The sequence below is a fragment of the Lycorma delicatula genome, chromosome 5 (genome assembly GCF_047948215.1).
Source record: "Lycorma delicatula isolate Av1 chromosome 5, ASM4794821v1, whole genome shotgun sequence".
NCBI classification, from domain to species: Eukaryota; Metazoa; Arthropoda; class Insecta; order Hemiptera; family Fulgoridae; genus Lycorma; species Lycorma delicatula.
In genome coordinates, this window is record NC_134459.1 from 82,665,735 (window position 1) to 82,681,261 (window position 15,527).

At 32.3% G+C, this 15,527-nt stretch overlaps 1 protein-coding gene across 3 annotated transcripts in view; it reads left to right on the forward strand.

The window, feature by feature from the left end:
• The first annotated feature begins 9,325 nt into the window (after positions 1-9,325).
• Positions 9,326-15,527, forward strand: part of LOC142325139 (uncharacterized) — a 48,206-nt gene continuing 42,004 nt past the window's right edge. The window contains exons 1-2 of one of the 3 annotated variants that reach the window (XM_075366518.1): positions 9,326-9,431; positions 13,917-14,018. In XM_075366518.1, the coding sequence (XP_075222633.1) occupies positions 13,920-14,018 (99 nt within the window). In that variant the 5' untranslated portion in view covers positions 9,326-9,431; positions 13,917-13,919. Of the gene's footprint in view, positions 9,558-13,916; positions 14,019-15,527 lie in introns of all 3 variants that reach the window. The other 2 variants (XM_075366517.1, XM_075366516.1) reach the window with 2 other exon arrangements.

Consider the following 15,527-nt stretch of genomic DNA (forward strand, 5'->3'; position numbering starts at 1 on the left):
ACAACCATTATGTTTGTACATAACATCTAGTTGGAATAACAAATCCCAACCAAGTTTTGCGCACGGCTTGTGCTCGATCACCGGTTGGTTGTTGATCAATTGTTAAAAGAGCTCACGCACTAAACGGAAAGTTCAAATGCACCGTCAAGTAGAATGAACGAAACTAAAGGGTTCCTTCCATTCGTCCTGAATAGATTTCTGACATTTTATGTTAAATACGCCAAATCTTCCTAAAGGTATATTATATCATGTATGCAATGTTAATTTACAGCATAAGATGTTAGGATGAATCGAAGAGATACTGCTGCGGGTTACCCTCAGAAGTAGTTACTTAGTTTGCCTGACCTTGGATGAGCAAGGGAAAAAAGAGCAAATCAAACTTGAATAACGAAAAATGATTATCACTTCCAATTTTGTCTCAAAGACAAAGTATCTAACTGTTCCGATCATAACTTTTTCTGATGATAAAAATAACTTTTTCCTTGTCGATAAAAATTGCCAGCATTAACTAACTAATCCTTGTGTAACAAAACTGTGCAGCAGATGTAAATATGAATTCAGTATGTATAAGTTTCGAGTACATCACAATAATTTAGGCTAAAGTTTAGACTTCTGTCACTCCCACGTGCAAGTACAATTATTGTTTTATGTATATAACACTGTACTGTAAGCTATAATTTGTCTTGGGACGTGGCATGCCGATGATAAACAATTAAAAATTTTGTTATTGATTTTAATAACGATAACATCATTTTTTATGCTTTACTGCATTATTTAGTTCAATAAAAGAAAGTATTTCACTTTGGTCGTGTTACTCCACACGGTACGATACAGTTTTATAGTTCATCTTTATAACAGTGTTAATCATCTTTATAAGTGTTAATTTCTTTAATTTTAATTTACTGTGTTTTTGTGCCAATAGCGTTTTAACAATGAGCGATTCTGTAGTGGAACATAAACCGGGAAACACCTTAAGTAGCTCCAAAAAAAAATCAGCAACGTATATATAATGGTAAAACAAGATAACCCTGAAACTTCTGTCAGAGACATTGCTCGGAAAGTAAATAACGTAACGCGTATTAGCGAAAGAACACAATTTTTAATATAATTTTTTTTTGTCTTCAGTCACTTGTCCGGTTTGATGCAGCTCTTCAAAATTCCCTATCTAGTGCCAGTCATTTCATTTCGGTATACCCTTACATCCTACATCCCTAACAATTTATTTTACATATTCCAAATTTTGCCTTTCTTTCTTTTTCTGTTTGGCCTCCGGTAATTACCTTTCAGATAATACTTTAGAGGATGAATGAGGATGAAATGTATCAGTGTAAATGATAAGTAAATAAAAGTAAATAAAAAATAAGTCTTGTACAGCCTCAGTACAAGAGGCTGTACTGAGCCTCTTGTAGAATTAACCACTTATCATTCCTGAGATAAGTGGTTAATTGAAACCCAACCACCAAAGAACACCGGTATCCAAAATCTAGTATTCAAATCCATGTAAAAATAACTGGCTTTACTAGGACTTGAACGCTGGAACTCTCGACTTCCAAATCAGCTGATTTGGGAAGACGCGTTCACCACAGACTAACCAGACGGTGGGTTTCCAAACGTTGCCTACCTGCACAATTTTTCCCATCTACATGCCCCTGCTATATTTAAGCGACTATTCCAGGATGCCTTAATATATGGCTTATAAGTCTGTCTCTTCTTTAAACTATATTTTTCCAAATGCATCTCTCTTCATCAATTTCCCGTAATACCTCTTCATTTGTCACTTTATCCACCCATCTAATTTTTAACATTCTCCTATAGTACCACATTTCAAAAGTTTCTAATCTTTTCTTCTCAGGTACTTCGATCGTCCGTTTCACTTCCGTATAAAGCTACACTCCAAACATATACTTTCAAAAATGTTTTCCTGATGTTTAAATTAATTTTTGATGTAAGCAAATTGTATTTTTGACTGAAAGCTCATTTCACCTGTGCTATTCGGCATTTTGTATCGCTCCTGCTTCATTCTTTTTTAGTAATTCTACTTCCCAAATAACAAAAATTCTTTTACCTCTGCAAACGTTTCTCTTCCTATTTTTATATTCAGTGGCCCATCTACATTATTTCTACTACATTTCATTACTTTCGTTTTGTTCTTGTTTATTTTCATGCGGTAGTTCTTGTGTTGGACTTCATCCATGCCGTTCACTGTTTCTTCTAAATCTTTTTTACTCTCAGCAAAAATTACTATAACATTGGGAAATCGTAACATCTTTATATTTTCACCTTGTACTGTTACTCTGGATCTAAATTGTTCTTTGACATCATTTACTCCTTTCTATGTAAAGATTAAAAAGTAACCGAGATAGGGAACATCACTGTCAGACTCCCTTTTTTATTAGGGCTTCTTTCTTACGTTCTTTGATTATTACTGTTGCAGTTTGGTTTCTGTAACTGTTAGCAGTTTTTCTTCTACCTCTATACTTGAACCCTAATTTTTTTTAAAATGCTGAACATTTTATTCGTCTACGTTAACAAATGCCTTTTCTAAGTCTATAAATGCCAAGTATGTCAGTTTGTTAGGTAGATTTCATAAGAAAGCTACCTATTATATTGGGTACCATGATTCGATTTCCAGAAAATGTCAACATATTTTCGCATTTCACATCCCCTAGACCCCAAAACCACCGTCAGCTCAAAAGTTTATATATACATTTATATATATATTTCACTTTCTTGTGGAAATGATAACTGTCATAATTTTGTGCCAAACGCTTTCAAATTGTTCTTTTCATATGCTAAACATGTGAAACTTTTTTCACATTCTACCATTGTCATATTGAGTAAATTTGAAGTTTTTCTTAACTTTAAGATGGATACCTTTTTTATCCCCTACTTAGCATTGGTGAAATCTATCTCTGCCTTCTGGCATGCCGAAAGAGATTTTTTCTTTATTCTTCCTTCTACTATTAATCTGAGTGCTAAAATTTCTTCCCTTGTCCCTATACTTTTCCTGAAACCAAATTAGTCTTCTCCTAACACTTCTTCCATTCTCCTCTCAATTCTTCTGTACAGAATTCTAGTTAAGATTTTTGACGCACGAGTATTTAAGCTAATTGTTCTGTATTCTTCACATTTATCTGCTCCTGCTTTTCTAGGTATGAAGACAATAACACTCATTTTGAAGACTGACGCTTCCTCAGCTGCACTGCGCAGTAATTCTGCAGATATTCTTTCTATCCCAGAAGCCTTTCTGACATTCAAATCTTTTAATGCTCTCTTAAATTCAGATCTCAGTGTTGTATTTCCCTTTTTATCCTCTTTGACATCCTCTTCTTCCTCTATAACACCAGTTTCTAATTCATTTCCTTCGTATAACTCTTCAATATATTCCACCCACCTATTGACCTTTTCTTTTGTATTATAAATCAGTGTACCTTCTTTGTTTAACATATTATTAGATTTTAATTTATGTACTACGAAATTCTCCTTAACTTTCCTGTATGCTTCTATTTTATCAATAATCATTTCTCTTTCCACTTCTGATCACTTTTCTTTAATCCACTATTATTTCGCTAATTTGCACTTCTTGTTTATATAGTAAAAAATAATTGTTTTTAATATAATAAAAAAACACAAAACTGATGGTAAAATATCAGCCCTAAAAGACTCGAAAGCATGTGAAAATGATTGAAAGTTGGATGATTTTACTAATACCGCTATCTGAAAAAAAGCTATATCTTTTTATTTTAATAACGAGCTTCCTAACTTGAATAAAATATTAAATGCCATGAATATGATTCTGAACTGCTGAATTTTTTTGGAAGTACATTATGACTTTTAAAATCAATGAATTTTCTTTCATGTCCAGAAAAAGTAATTCTGAATTGATTGAAGGTGAAAGTATTATTTCATGGTATATTGAATATTTAAGAAAAATTATTGTTTATAATAATTTAAAGAAGAATTAGTGAAGAGGGTAAGACAATTTATTATCTAGGTGAAACTTTGGTTAATGCGGGACATATATGGGAAAAGGTATAGCTGGATAAAGAAATAATGAGTGCAAAAGATGCTTTTTTGAAAGATTTTTCAACTGGAGTGAAAACCTTGGCTGGCAAAGATAAACGATTAACAATAACGTACATAGGAAGTGAAAATGGTTTTTTGAACATGGATTTAGGGGTATTTGAATCCAGATCTTCCCAAGAATGATGGGAATCCAGATCTTCCCATTCACCATTGAAATGGAATTTTCACCATTCATTTCATAAATGAAATGAATGGTGAAAATTTTATGCAGTGGTTGAAAAAAATTGTAGAAATTGTTGTGGAAGGTTCCGCCACAGTAATGAATAATGCACTGTACAATTGCCTGAAAACTGAAAAATGTCCAAACGCTTTGATCCAAAATCAGAAATTGCTGAATGATTAAAATTGCATACACCAAATACATGTTAAAGGAGAAATTATAAGATTAATTAAATCAGTTAAGAATATATTCATTATAAAGTAGATGATATTGCAAAATCAAACAATTATGTCATTTTGTGTCTTCCTGCATACTATTGCAATTTTAACCTGATAGAACTGATATGGGTACAAGTCGAAGGCTAAATTTGGAGTAGTAACAGAACATTTAAGTTAAGTGATGTAAAAAAAATTGATTAATAGACGGTGTTAATAGAGTAGATGCAAATAGTTGGAAAAATTGTATTCAGCATGTAATTAAAGAGGAAGAAAAAGCATGGGAAGTGGATAGTTTGTGTGAAAATATTCCTGAAGATATTGTGATAAATTTGGGAAACAATGATAATAGTTCAACAGGCAGCAACTTATTGGATACTGAGGATATTCATTGAGGTAACAAATATTTTTTTCTGTTTTACTTGAACAGATATTTTAATTTAACGGTTACATACTTTTTAAAATTTTTATTTTTAGGATAAATATATGATTTTATCACAATTTTCTAATTTTTATATTACAAGTTATTTTTACTTCATTTTTAAGTTAAAAGTAAAGAGAAGTGTTTTTTCTCAGATGGATTGTGCTAAATTAAATTAGAATCATCATACTGTTATGTTTTTGTTTACTGCATGCTTTCATGAACAAATTATAATTAGGATTAAATTGTGATAGAAGATCTTGCATTCTAACAAAATTTTCTCGCCAGTTAGCCTTAGTTTCTTTAATTTTACTTGGTAAGGGAAAATCCTCAACTCTTGATGGAAATCATTTTGTTGGCTTGTGTACCCTTTTATTGCACACAAAAATTTCAGCCTTTCTAATCATCTACAATTCACTTATACAGTTTCTGTTCTGTAAAATTTAAGGGTGTGCATACAAATTCAGAACTTCAAATATTTTTGCACTAATATCACTACTTTCATTATATGTACACAGGCCAGGTACCTAAAAAATACTCAGTTCCTGCTAAGCAGTATAATCATTAAGCACTTAATGATAGTGAAGGAGCAAGTATTAAATAAAATCATTTTCCACAATGCCAAATCCATTAAATAAATAAATTTAATGAGCTTCCATTCAGATAGTAATAAAAAATCTGATGTGGATCCCACATAACTTCCTTTTACACCTATTTAATTACATATACATATTTTTAAAAGTACACAAAATTTTATTTAACTGAAATAATTTTAATAACTGAAATTTTTTTCATATTTTTTTATTTGAATTATTATTTATTGTAAATTTTTTTTAAAATCAGAGATTAATAATTATTAATAAATCAGTATATTTAAATTAAAAAAAAAGGAAATAAGTCTGATTTGAACCTATGTCCTTCCCCTTGTAACATCCAAATATTTCATTAATTAAAATGTTATTTGGCTATAACTCTGAAATCAATGAAAATAAGTACCACTTATGGTATATGTTGAAAAAATCTCAATGAGGGCTTATTACTGCAGTTAAGAAAAAGTCCAAAACCCACATTTTTGGGGGATTTTTGGGTTTTTTGAACACTTTTGCTTCAGTCGATTGCAATAGGGGAGGTGCAGAACTAGATGTTGCAAAAGCTCTAAATCTATAATTTCAACATTCTACGGCTAATCGTTTTTGAGTTGTGCGAGATACATACGTACGTATAGACGTCACGCGGAAATTAGTAAAAATGGATTCAGGGATGATCAAAATGGATATTTCCATTGAAATCTGAAAACCGAAATTTTTCGCGATAATACAAGGAAGTAAAAATAAAAGATAGCTTATCAATTATAAAAAAAAAACAAAAAAAAAACATATGATATATGTTGATTTGTATGTAATTATTTATTTATAATTGAGGTACTGGTTTTAACTATGTACGAGTATATCAGCACTTCTCAACGTTTCAGTATTTGCAATCCAATTTTCAATCGTAATTGTAATCGCACCCCCCCCCCACACACCTTCAATAACAATGTATTTTGACGCTAAAGATTCACTATGACCTTAATTACAAACCTTACAAATTACCAAGAATAGGTAAATTTATAGATATTTAGCAACAGGGAATCGCTGCACGGCAAATCCAGAATCGATGCTTCTCAATTGTTCTGTCTTACGTCCACCATATCTGTCTCAATTTTGATTGGGACATATTTGTCTTACCGACTTGTCTCGAACATTCTGGAACGTCTGCGCAAACTTGTATAAATGCTGTCGATCCTTCAATCGCTATCGAATCTATCGTGAATATGTATTGTAACTTTCGTGTTAAGTGCAATTCACACTATTAAATATTTACGGCAGTAGATTTATATAGAAGCACGGATAAATTTCTAGGTGGGCCGAAGCGACCATTAGACGATAGTGAAGGATCAACGAGTACACAGACGAGCGTGGTTCCGAAATTAAATCAAGAGAATATTTAAATTTTGGGTTTACCAGTACTGAAGTAAATAAAGAAGAAAAGCCCCTTTGTGTTATTTGCTCAAAAATTTTGGCAGAAAACAGCAAGAAACCTAATAAACAACATTTGGAAACGTTTCACACTGAGTACGTTAACAAACCCCAAGAATTCTTCGAATTAAAATTAAAATCATATGAAAAGCAAACATAATTTTTAAAAAAAACTTTGAATGAAAAAGCTTTACATATCTCTTACAAAGTTTCATATAAAATTGCCAGATGTAAAAAGCTTCACACTATTGGTAAAGAGCTTATTTTGCCAGCTGCAATTCAGATTGTGGAAACTATGCTTGGAAATAATTTTACCAAACAACTGCAGTCCATACCTCTATCTAATGATACTATTGCCAGTCGAATTGGTGATACAGCTGAAGATGTACAACATCAGCTTTTCGGGAAGTTGCGTGACGAATTGTTTTTAGTTCAGCTTGATGGAGACAACAGATTGCAATAAAGATGCTCATTTCATTGTCTATGTTCGATTTTGTGATATTATGCCAGCAATGGAAGAACTATCTTTCTGCAAACCAGTTGAACTCAAAGCAACAGCACTCGCATTATTTGCTCTCTTAAATGATTTTATAAACGAAGCAAACATACAGTGGAAAAATTGTGTTGGAATGTGCACGATGGTGCTTGTTCAATGTCTAAGATCCCAAAGTATACAAGCCTTGTGAAACAAAAATCACCAGTGTGTCTGGATATACTACATGATCCACAGAGAAACTCCAGTTTACAGAATAATGAGACCTGGTCTGAATATTGTGCTAACGACGGTTGTAATTGCAGTAAATTATATAAAACTGAGATCCCTAAAGTCAAGAATCTTTTTCGCATTTTGTAAAGACATGGGTGCATTACATATAGCGTTACTACTTTATTGCAATATATTATTATTTTATTATTTATTACGATATGTTATTATTTTATATTTTTGTTAGTATTTTATTGTTGTTTTTGATTTGAAAATCATTTAGCCATGCCGCAAAGAATTAAAAAAGTATTTTCTTGTTGATGACAACTTGGTAACAAGTTAGGAGTGGGTTACATTTCAAAATACTCCCGAAGGGCTCTCAACTGTCGAAGAAGAAATCTTCATAGACTTCACGGCAAGTGGCGAAATCAAAAGGCAATTTAGTAATAAATCACTATCTGAATTTTGGGCAGGGGTGGATGATAAATTTTTTGCACTGAAAACAAAAGCATTTCGTATACTATTACCATTTTCAGCGTTCTACTTTTACGAAACCGGATTTTCTGCGGTGGCTGCTTTGAAGACAGAATGTAGATCTCAGCTAAATGTAAAAAGAGAACTCAGTGTGCATTTTTAATATTAAACCTTCCTTTGAAAAACTTTTCTCTGCAAGACAGGCCCAAGGGTGCCACTAATTAAACTGTAATTTAGTATTGATAAGTTAGTTATTAAATACATTATGCAGTACTGATACAATCCTATTTGTAAGTGTATTATATCAGTATAAATGTGTATTCTATTATTTATTATGTCAGAATGTATTTTGTTTTGCTTTCCTTTCAGTAAATTAATAAAATTTTTTAATAATATTTTTTTCGATATGCTCGCGCCCACTATTTAGTGTTATCACGTCCTTCTACGGGGCACGTGCCCCACAGGTTGAGAAACACTGGTGTGTGTTAGTAGAAAGCATTCAGAAATTTATGACAATTTATTGTATTTAACAAATAAAAAAAAGTCTTTCCAATTTATATAAATAAAACAATATTGGTATGTTAGGATTATAACCCATAATTAATAGTATCTCCTAATCCTTCCCAAAATACAGTTGCACTGATACATTACAGAATGAGCTACGGAACCGAAAGTATTCAAGACGGAGCTAAGGGTTTAAAAAACATATGTTTTATGTTCAACAGTAACTAAAAACAGTTTACTCAGTCGCTTTACATGATTGTTAAAATAACTGTTAATATTCACCGAACAACTGTCTCGGATTTATCTTTTTGCTGATTTATCAACACTCATCTATCGTGTTTTATCTATTCCATTACTTGTTGATTTATGTGTACTTTGTTAAAGACTTGGAATGTTAGTTATTCTGAATTGTTAGTTATATTTTATTCATTGTACTTTTAATTGTATTATTCTTTGCTCAGGCTTTTATTGTAATGTCTTGGGAGGTATCAACGGATACCTCTCTTTCAGGTCATTCTTATTTTGTACGATATTGTAAATAACATAGTATAACAAAAAAATCTTACACAATTAATAGAAAAAAAAAATAGTTTGCCTAGTTTTTAAAAATTAAGAAAATTAAAAAACTGCAAAGTTCTTGGAATTTTTATAAAAATAGTAATTTAACTTGTATCTCAGTTAGCATGTCTGCTACTAAACATTCTCCAAGTAGTATTCACGCATCGAGAATGATTCGATTTTTACGTCGTAGTTGACTCTTCTTTCTAAGAAGAGGTTATCCTTTGGGGCGTCATTTCAGTTGTAACGTATTTTTGACGTGAAATTTTAGTCCAGGTTAAAAGTTTTAGTAGTAAGTAATGATTCTCTAAATCATGAGCAACGTGAGTTTCATTCATAGTTTATTAATGTACAATTAAAATTAGTTTTGTAATCAACCGACCAGATGTTAGAATTGAATGAACACAAAATTGTTGTGGTTAGTACAAACGTGTCTATATGGGATGTAAACTTTGTAATGTTTAACTTTATGATTCATTAAAATTAATTAATTTTTAATGGCACTCCATTCTTTATTTTACTGTTTAGCTACTTTAACTACTTGAAGGAAAGACAAATAAAGTTAAAAAAATATAAACCAGCTCTTTTGTTATGCAAATGTATTCGAATATGTTTATTAAATATTGAGAAATTAAAAAACTAACCTTTATTTATATGTATTACAGTTGTGATGTTTCCTTCAATATAGTCGCAATTTGCATTTATACCGATCTATAGTCTTGTTTTACACTGGTTGAAGGTACTGGCTGAACGATCAGTTTCTTTAACCCACTGGGTTGGTCTTGTGGTGAACTGGTCATTGCAAATCAGCTGATTTCAAAGTAAAGAGTTCTAAGGTTCACATCCTAGTAAAGGCAGTTACATTTATATGGATTTGAATACTAGATCAAGGATACTGGTGTTCTTTGGTGGCTGGGTTACAGTTAACCACACTTCTCAGGAATAGTTGACGTGAGAGTTTACAAGACTACACTTCATTCACATTCATACATATCCTTATTCATCCTAAGAAGTAATACCTTACAGTGGTTCAGAAGGCTAAACAGAAAAGGAGAGATCAGTTTCTTTCAGCTGTTCTCTTTACTGCATCAGCTGACTCAAAATGTGTTCCTTTAAGCACAGATTTCATTTCAAATCTGGTACCAAATATGGAGAATGTTTCGTTGTATTAATGCAATTATCAGTCAAAACTATTTTGGAGAAAGTGCTGTGTGAGCAGGTTTATTGTCCTGATGATAAATGAAACCATTTTTACACAGTTCAGTTTGTTTTTTCTGACAACTTCTAAGCTGGGATCAAACGTTTTTGTAAATAATGTTAGTTCACTGCTGTGCATTTTGGAATCTATTCTTTCAAAATTATGCCATTGAATTTAAAAAGCATAATGAGCATTGGCATTGAATTTAGGCTTGCTTTGATGAACTATTTTCATTTTTGGTTGTTTTCCAATACACTGATTTTCTCATATTATAATAATGCAGCAAGACCCAGTTTTCTGTCATGAGTAATGATTTTTTTTGTGGAAAAGGTTGGGTTTGCATCAAGTTGGTGCAGCATGTCACACAAATTTCTTTATGGTATTTCTTTGGCTTTTGTATGAGAACCATAGAGACATATTTGATAAACCAATTTTCCACATAGTACATTTGTCAGTGTTAATGATTTCAGCCATAGTTCAAAGACTGAGTTGGTGGTCTTCTTGAAAAATCTAGCCCATTTTCTACATTTTTTTTTTGAAGTGGAAGATCTTTCCTTTCCTTTCTTGTTTAGCCTCCGGTAACTACCGTTTAGATAATTCTTCAGAGGATGAATGAGGATGATATGTATGAGTGTAAATGAAGTGTAGTCTTGTACATTCTCAGTTCGACCATTCCTGAGATGTGTGGTTAATTGAAACCCAACCACCAAAGAACACCGGTATCCACAATTTAGTATTCAAATCCAAGTAAAAATAACTGGCTTTACTAGGACTTGAACGCTGGAACTCTCGACTTCCAAATCAGCTGATTTGGGAAGACGCGTTCACCACTAGACCAACCCGGTGGGTGAAGTGGAAGATCTATGTTCTGATTTCTTTACTCATTATTTTGTGCTACCCAAACACACATGTACAAGGCAAGGGGATCTTCCTTAATAAGCCATAGTTAGTATTTTAAAACATTCTGTTTGTATTGTGTTCAGATTTACTAAAAATTTCATATCTACACACTGAGCTTTTAACCTTATTATTATTCCAGAAAACACAAGTGTACTAAATTATAACTCAAATCAACTAAACGGCTGAGAGTGTTGATTGATGTTTGTCCTGCAGATTCTGACAAGGACTTTGCCAATGAATTCATAGTCAGTTGTCACTTCGTTCTCTAAACTTTAGAAACACAGTCTCGTTTTTTAATAAACACATCTCATATAATGTAACTAAGAGTTTTCTTTGGAGTGGATTGACTGTTTTTTCAAAGATAGTTTGAAAGTGCTAGATTACAGTGGTTGACCTCAGCCAAAATTGGAAACTGTTTTCTTGTATAAATGTGAAAACTTCTAAGTATGTTTTACAACAGTGGGTCACTGCTTTAGACAATAGTGGGAAAACCATTAGATTGTAACTAACACTTCACAGCAGCTTATGTACAGGGTCATTTACGGGAACCAGATGTTTTTAAAATAATCATAAAAAATTGAATATTTACTTTAAAAAAGTTTTATTGGTACTGAAACACTTGTTAAATCAAAGCATTTGTTATTTACTCATGAACAGAAAATTATGTCCGGCAAGTGATGTTCATTTTGGGCAATACATTGTTGTAGCTTTTCACGGTAACTGGCCTCAATTCTTTGCAGCATGTCTACATCAATCTGGGTGACGTGATGACGAATTGCGATCTTTGGGTCCTCCAATATACGCGGTTTATTGCCGTACACACGCGATTTATTGCCGTACACACGCGATTTCAGAAACCCCCACAGAAAAAATCACAACTCAAGTCGGGGGACCGAGGGGGCCAAGGAATGTCGCCGAATCTGGAAACGATCCATCCCGGAAACAAGTTACGGAGAACAGCCATCGTTGCCCTCGCTGTGTGCGCTGTAGCTCCATCCTGCTGGAATAACACATTTTGAAAATCGATTCCCCGGTTTCGTAACTCAGGGATGAAAAACGTATTCAACATCGCAATGTAACGATCAGCTGTTACAGTTACGGCATTTTCTTAAAAGAAAATGGTCCAATAACACCGACCTTTCCTATTGCACACCAGACAGTCACCTTTGGGCTATGAAGTGGTCTCTCGTGAAGCTGATGTGGGTTTCTTTCTGCCCAATACCGGCAATTCTGTTTGTTGACGAAGCCATTCAGATGAAAATGGGCTTCGTCACTCATTAACAATAACAAATTTTCATTTTCTTCAAAAACGGTAAGCATTTGTCGACAAAATTGTAATCGCTGCGTGAATTCTTGCTCGTTTAACTGCTGCACGACGGCTATCTTGTAAGGATGGAAATGCAGGTCTGTATGCAGAATTCGTCTTACCGTACTTGTGCTCATTTGAAGCGCTGCTGAATGCCTCCGAATAGAGCGGCGTGGGCTTCTGACAATGGCTTTCCTTACTCGTTTGATGTTCTCCGGAGTGCTAGCAGTTCGGGGACCCGATGGTTTTTTTCTTCAATATTGAACCGCTTGTTCGAAGGTTGTTTACCCATCGCAATATTGTGTTACGAGAAGGGACACTTGCATTACGATGGATATTAAACTGACAGCGGAAATCTCGCTGAACAGCAGTTACGGATTCGTCATTTCACACAAAACTGTCATACGCGTACAGGCGTTGGTCTAGCATCCACGGCTCCATTTCAATGACTAAAATGCAAATGCTATGAACAAAGGAAACGTCAGACACCAGCCACGTGCCCCTCCCACCACGAACACCCGAGTACAACCCACTTCAAAAACATCCGGTTCCCGTGAATGACCCCTTTCTTTCTTTTTCCTGTTTAGCTTCCGGTAACTACCATTTAGATAATTCTTCAGAGGATGAATGAGGATGATATGTATGAGTGTAAATGAAGTATAGTCTTGTACAATCTCAGTTCGACCATTCCTGAGATGTGTGGTTAATTGAAACCCAACCACCAAAGAACACCGGTATCCACGATCTAGTATTCAAATCCGTGTAAAAATAACTGGCTTTACTAGGACTTGAACGCTGGAACTCTCGACTTCCAAATCAGCTGATTTGGGAAGACATGTTCACCACTAGACCAACCTGGTGGACCACCCGTGAATGACCCTGTTTAAAGAAAACAAAACAGTACCAACTTCAACAAAATCTGATGTACACATATCCACAACTTCAGACTTATATCCTTTGATATAACTAGTCTTTACACTAACTTACCTAGTACAAGAAATCATCAACATACATATGAGTTATTGAAAAACTACACACCACCAGAGCACTAATGAAATCATGAATTCAACACAAACCATAATATAACAAAATGGATAAACATACAGGTCTATTAATGGGTTCACCCACTTCTAGTCTTCTGATTAAATTTCTACATTTTTAATATGTCAGAAAAACTGACATAGTATAGAATGAGAAATTTGCAGATATAATATCATGCTGTACTAGCATGATATGTTTTGAAGTCTACTTTAATCAAATTAGAGATTCATTTAAGCTAAAAAGTGGTTTACTGGTTTACTATTAAATATCATTCATATTTTATTTGTTATTATTTTTGAGATGTAAAAAACTGTTAACCTTATTTTCTTTAGAGGATGGATTCATTCGATAATTATATGAATAATGATGAAACTTTTGATCCATTGGCTGAGGATGAAGATATAAAGAAACCTTTACACTTAATCAAAACTATTGTGAGTATCTCTTGTTATCTTATGTTGTTGTGTGTTATAGAATGATTATTAAAAAAAAAAAAAAGAGATAATTCTGTGTATAACTGAAAAACTTAACTAATACTTAATTTATCCTGAAATTTTGATAATTTTTGTAAATTTTGATAAGCTAATTGATATATATTATTTTGATAAAATTTGAAATGGTTGATCTAAATCAGTCTAGTCTTGAAGTCTAAAATGAGACTTTAATGAAAGTTTACTGCAGTTTTGATATGGTAACATATAAAACCATTAATTTTTAGATAACCATTTTTGTATATAAATTTTATGCATAAAATGTGTTCGTTTTATTTTTCCTGTGCAAATCTCTGCATCTTTTCATTAATCGTTTTTTTGTGTCATTTGTTATATTTTTTGTGTATTAACATGGACAAAAAATGTCATCAGTGTCTTCAAAATAATCGTATCATTTTCTTTACCAAAGTAATTGGTTCTATTTACCTATTAATTTAATAAAATTTATAATTTTTCTTTTTTGTAATGCAATTTACAGATTTTTTTTGCCCATTAAGTAGCAGATTAAATTTTTTTCAAAAGATACTGTTAAATTTCTGTAACTTACAGATATCTAGCTAAATCATTTATTCTGTTAGTTTATGGATTGTGGATTTAATCCTATTTCAGTTTAGATTTTATATTGTTTTTATAATTGTATTTCCTTCAGATCATGAAAGAAAAAAATGAACATTATAAGAGGAACTATATATTCCACAGTCATCAATTATGAATTTTTTCATATTCTATGAAATAGGGATGCATCTTATAATTACGGTACTTTATATCTCTTCTTCTAAATTATTATAATGAAAAGAAACTACATTAATTAAATTAAAATATGAAAGGTTCCATGATATGAGATAACAGGAAAAGTGTGAATGCAGGTTTAAAAATGTAATAGTAGGAAAGTTATAGACATTATATTTGTATTAGGTTATTGCCCTGATTGTTATTCTCTGCAGTTAGCAGCAAGGTTTTGTTTTATTATTATTATTATTATTTATTGTAGTAAACAATGTAAGTAAAATGAGAAATATAAGATTACCTTATACACAGAAAAAATGGAAACTGGTGTGGAATGAAATTCAGTGTTTGTGAATTGAATATTCTCATTACTGCCCAAAAATCTGGATTGTAATTTCTACATTTTAATTAACTGTCTAATGTTTTAACTAGATGAATGCAAATTGATTAGGCAATTTTTTATTTTGTGTAGGATAATATGTAAAAAAAACTAGCCATATCAAGATGAATGATGCTCGTATCAGAGTAGTGATTTTGACAAAAAATTTGGCCTTAATCAATTGGATTGATGAAATAAAATAATTTAAAAAATAAAAATAAAAACTGACTTCCAAAAATAATAATACTAAAAAGATACAAATAATTATATTTCTATTTATTAACTAAGTAAAAATATTTACAACAAATAACTTTTTTGAAGTCAGTGCCAACACAAGTTAAATATTA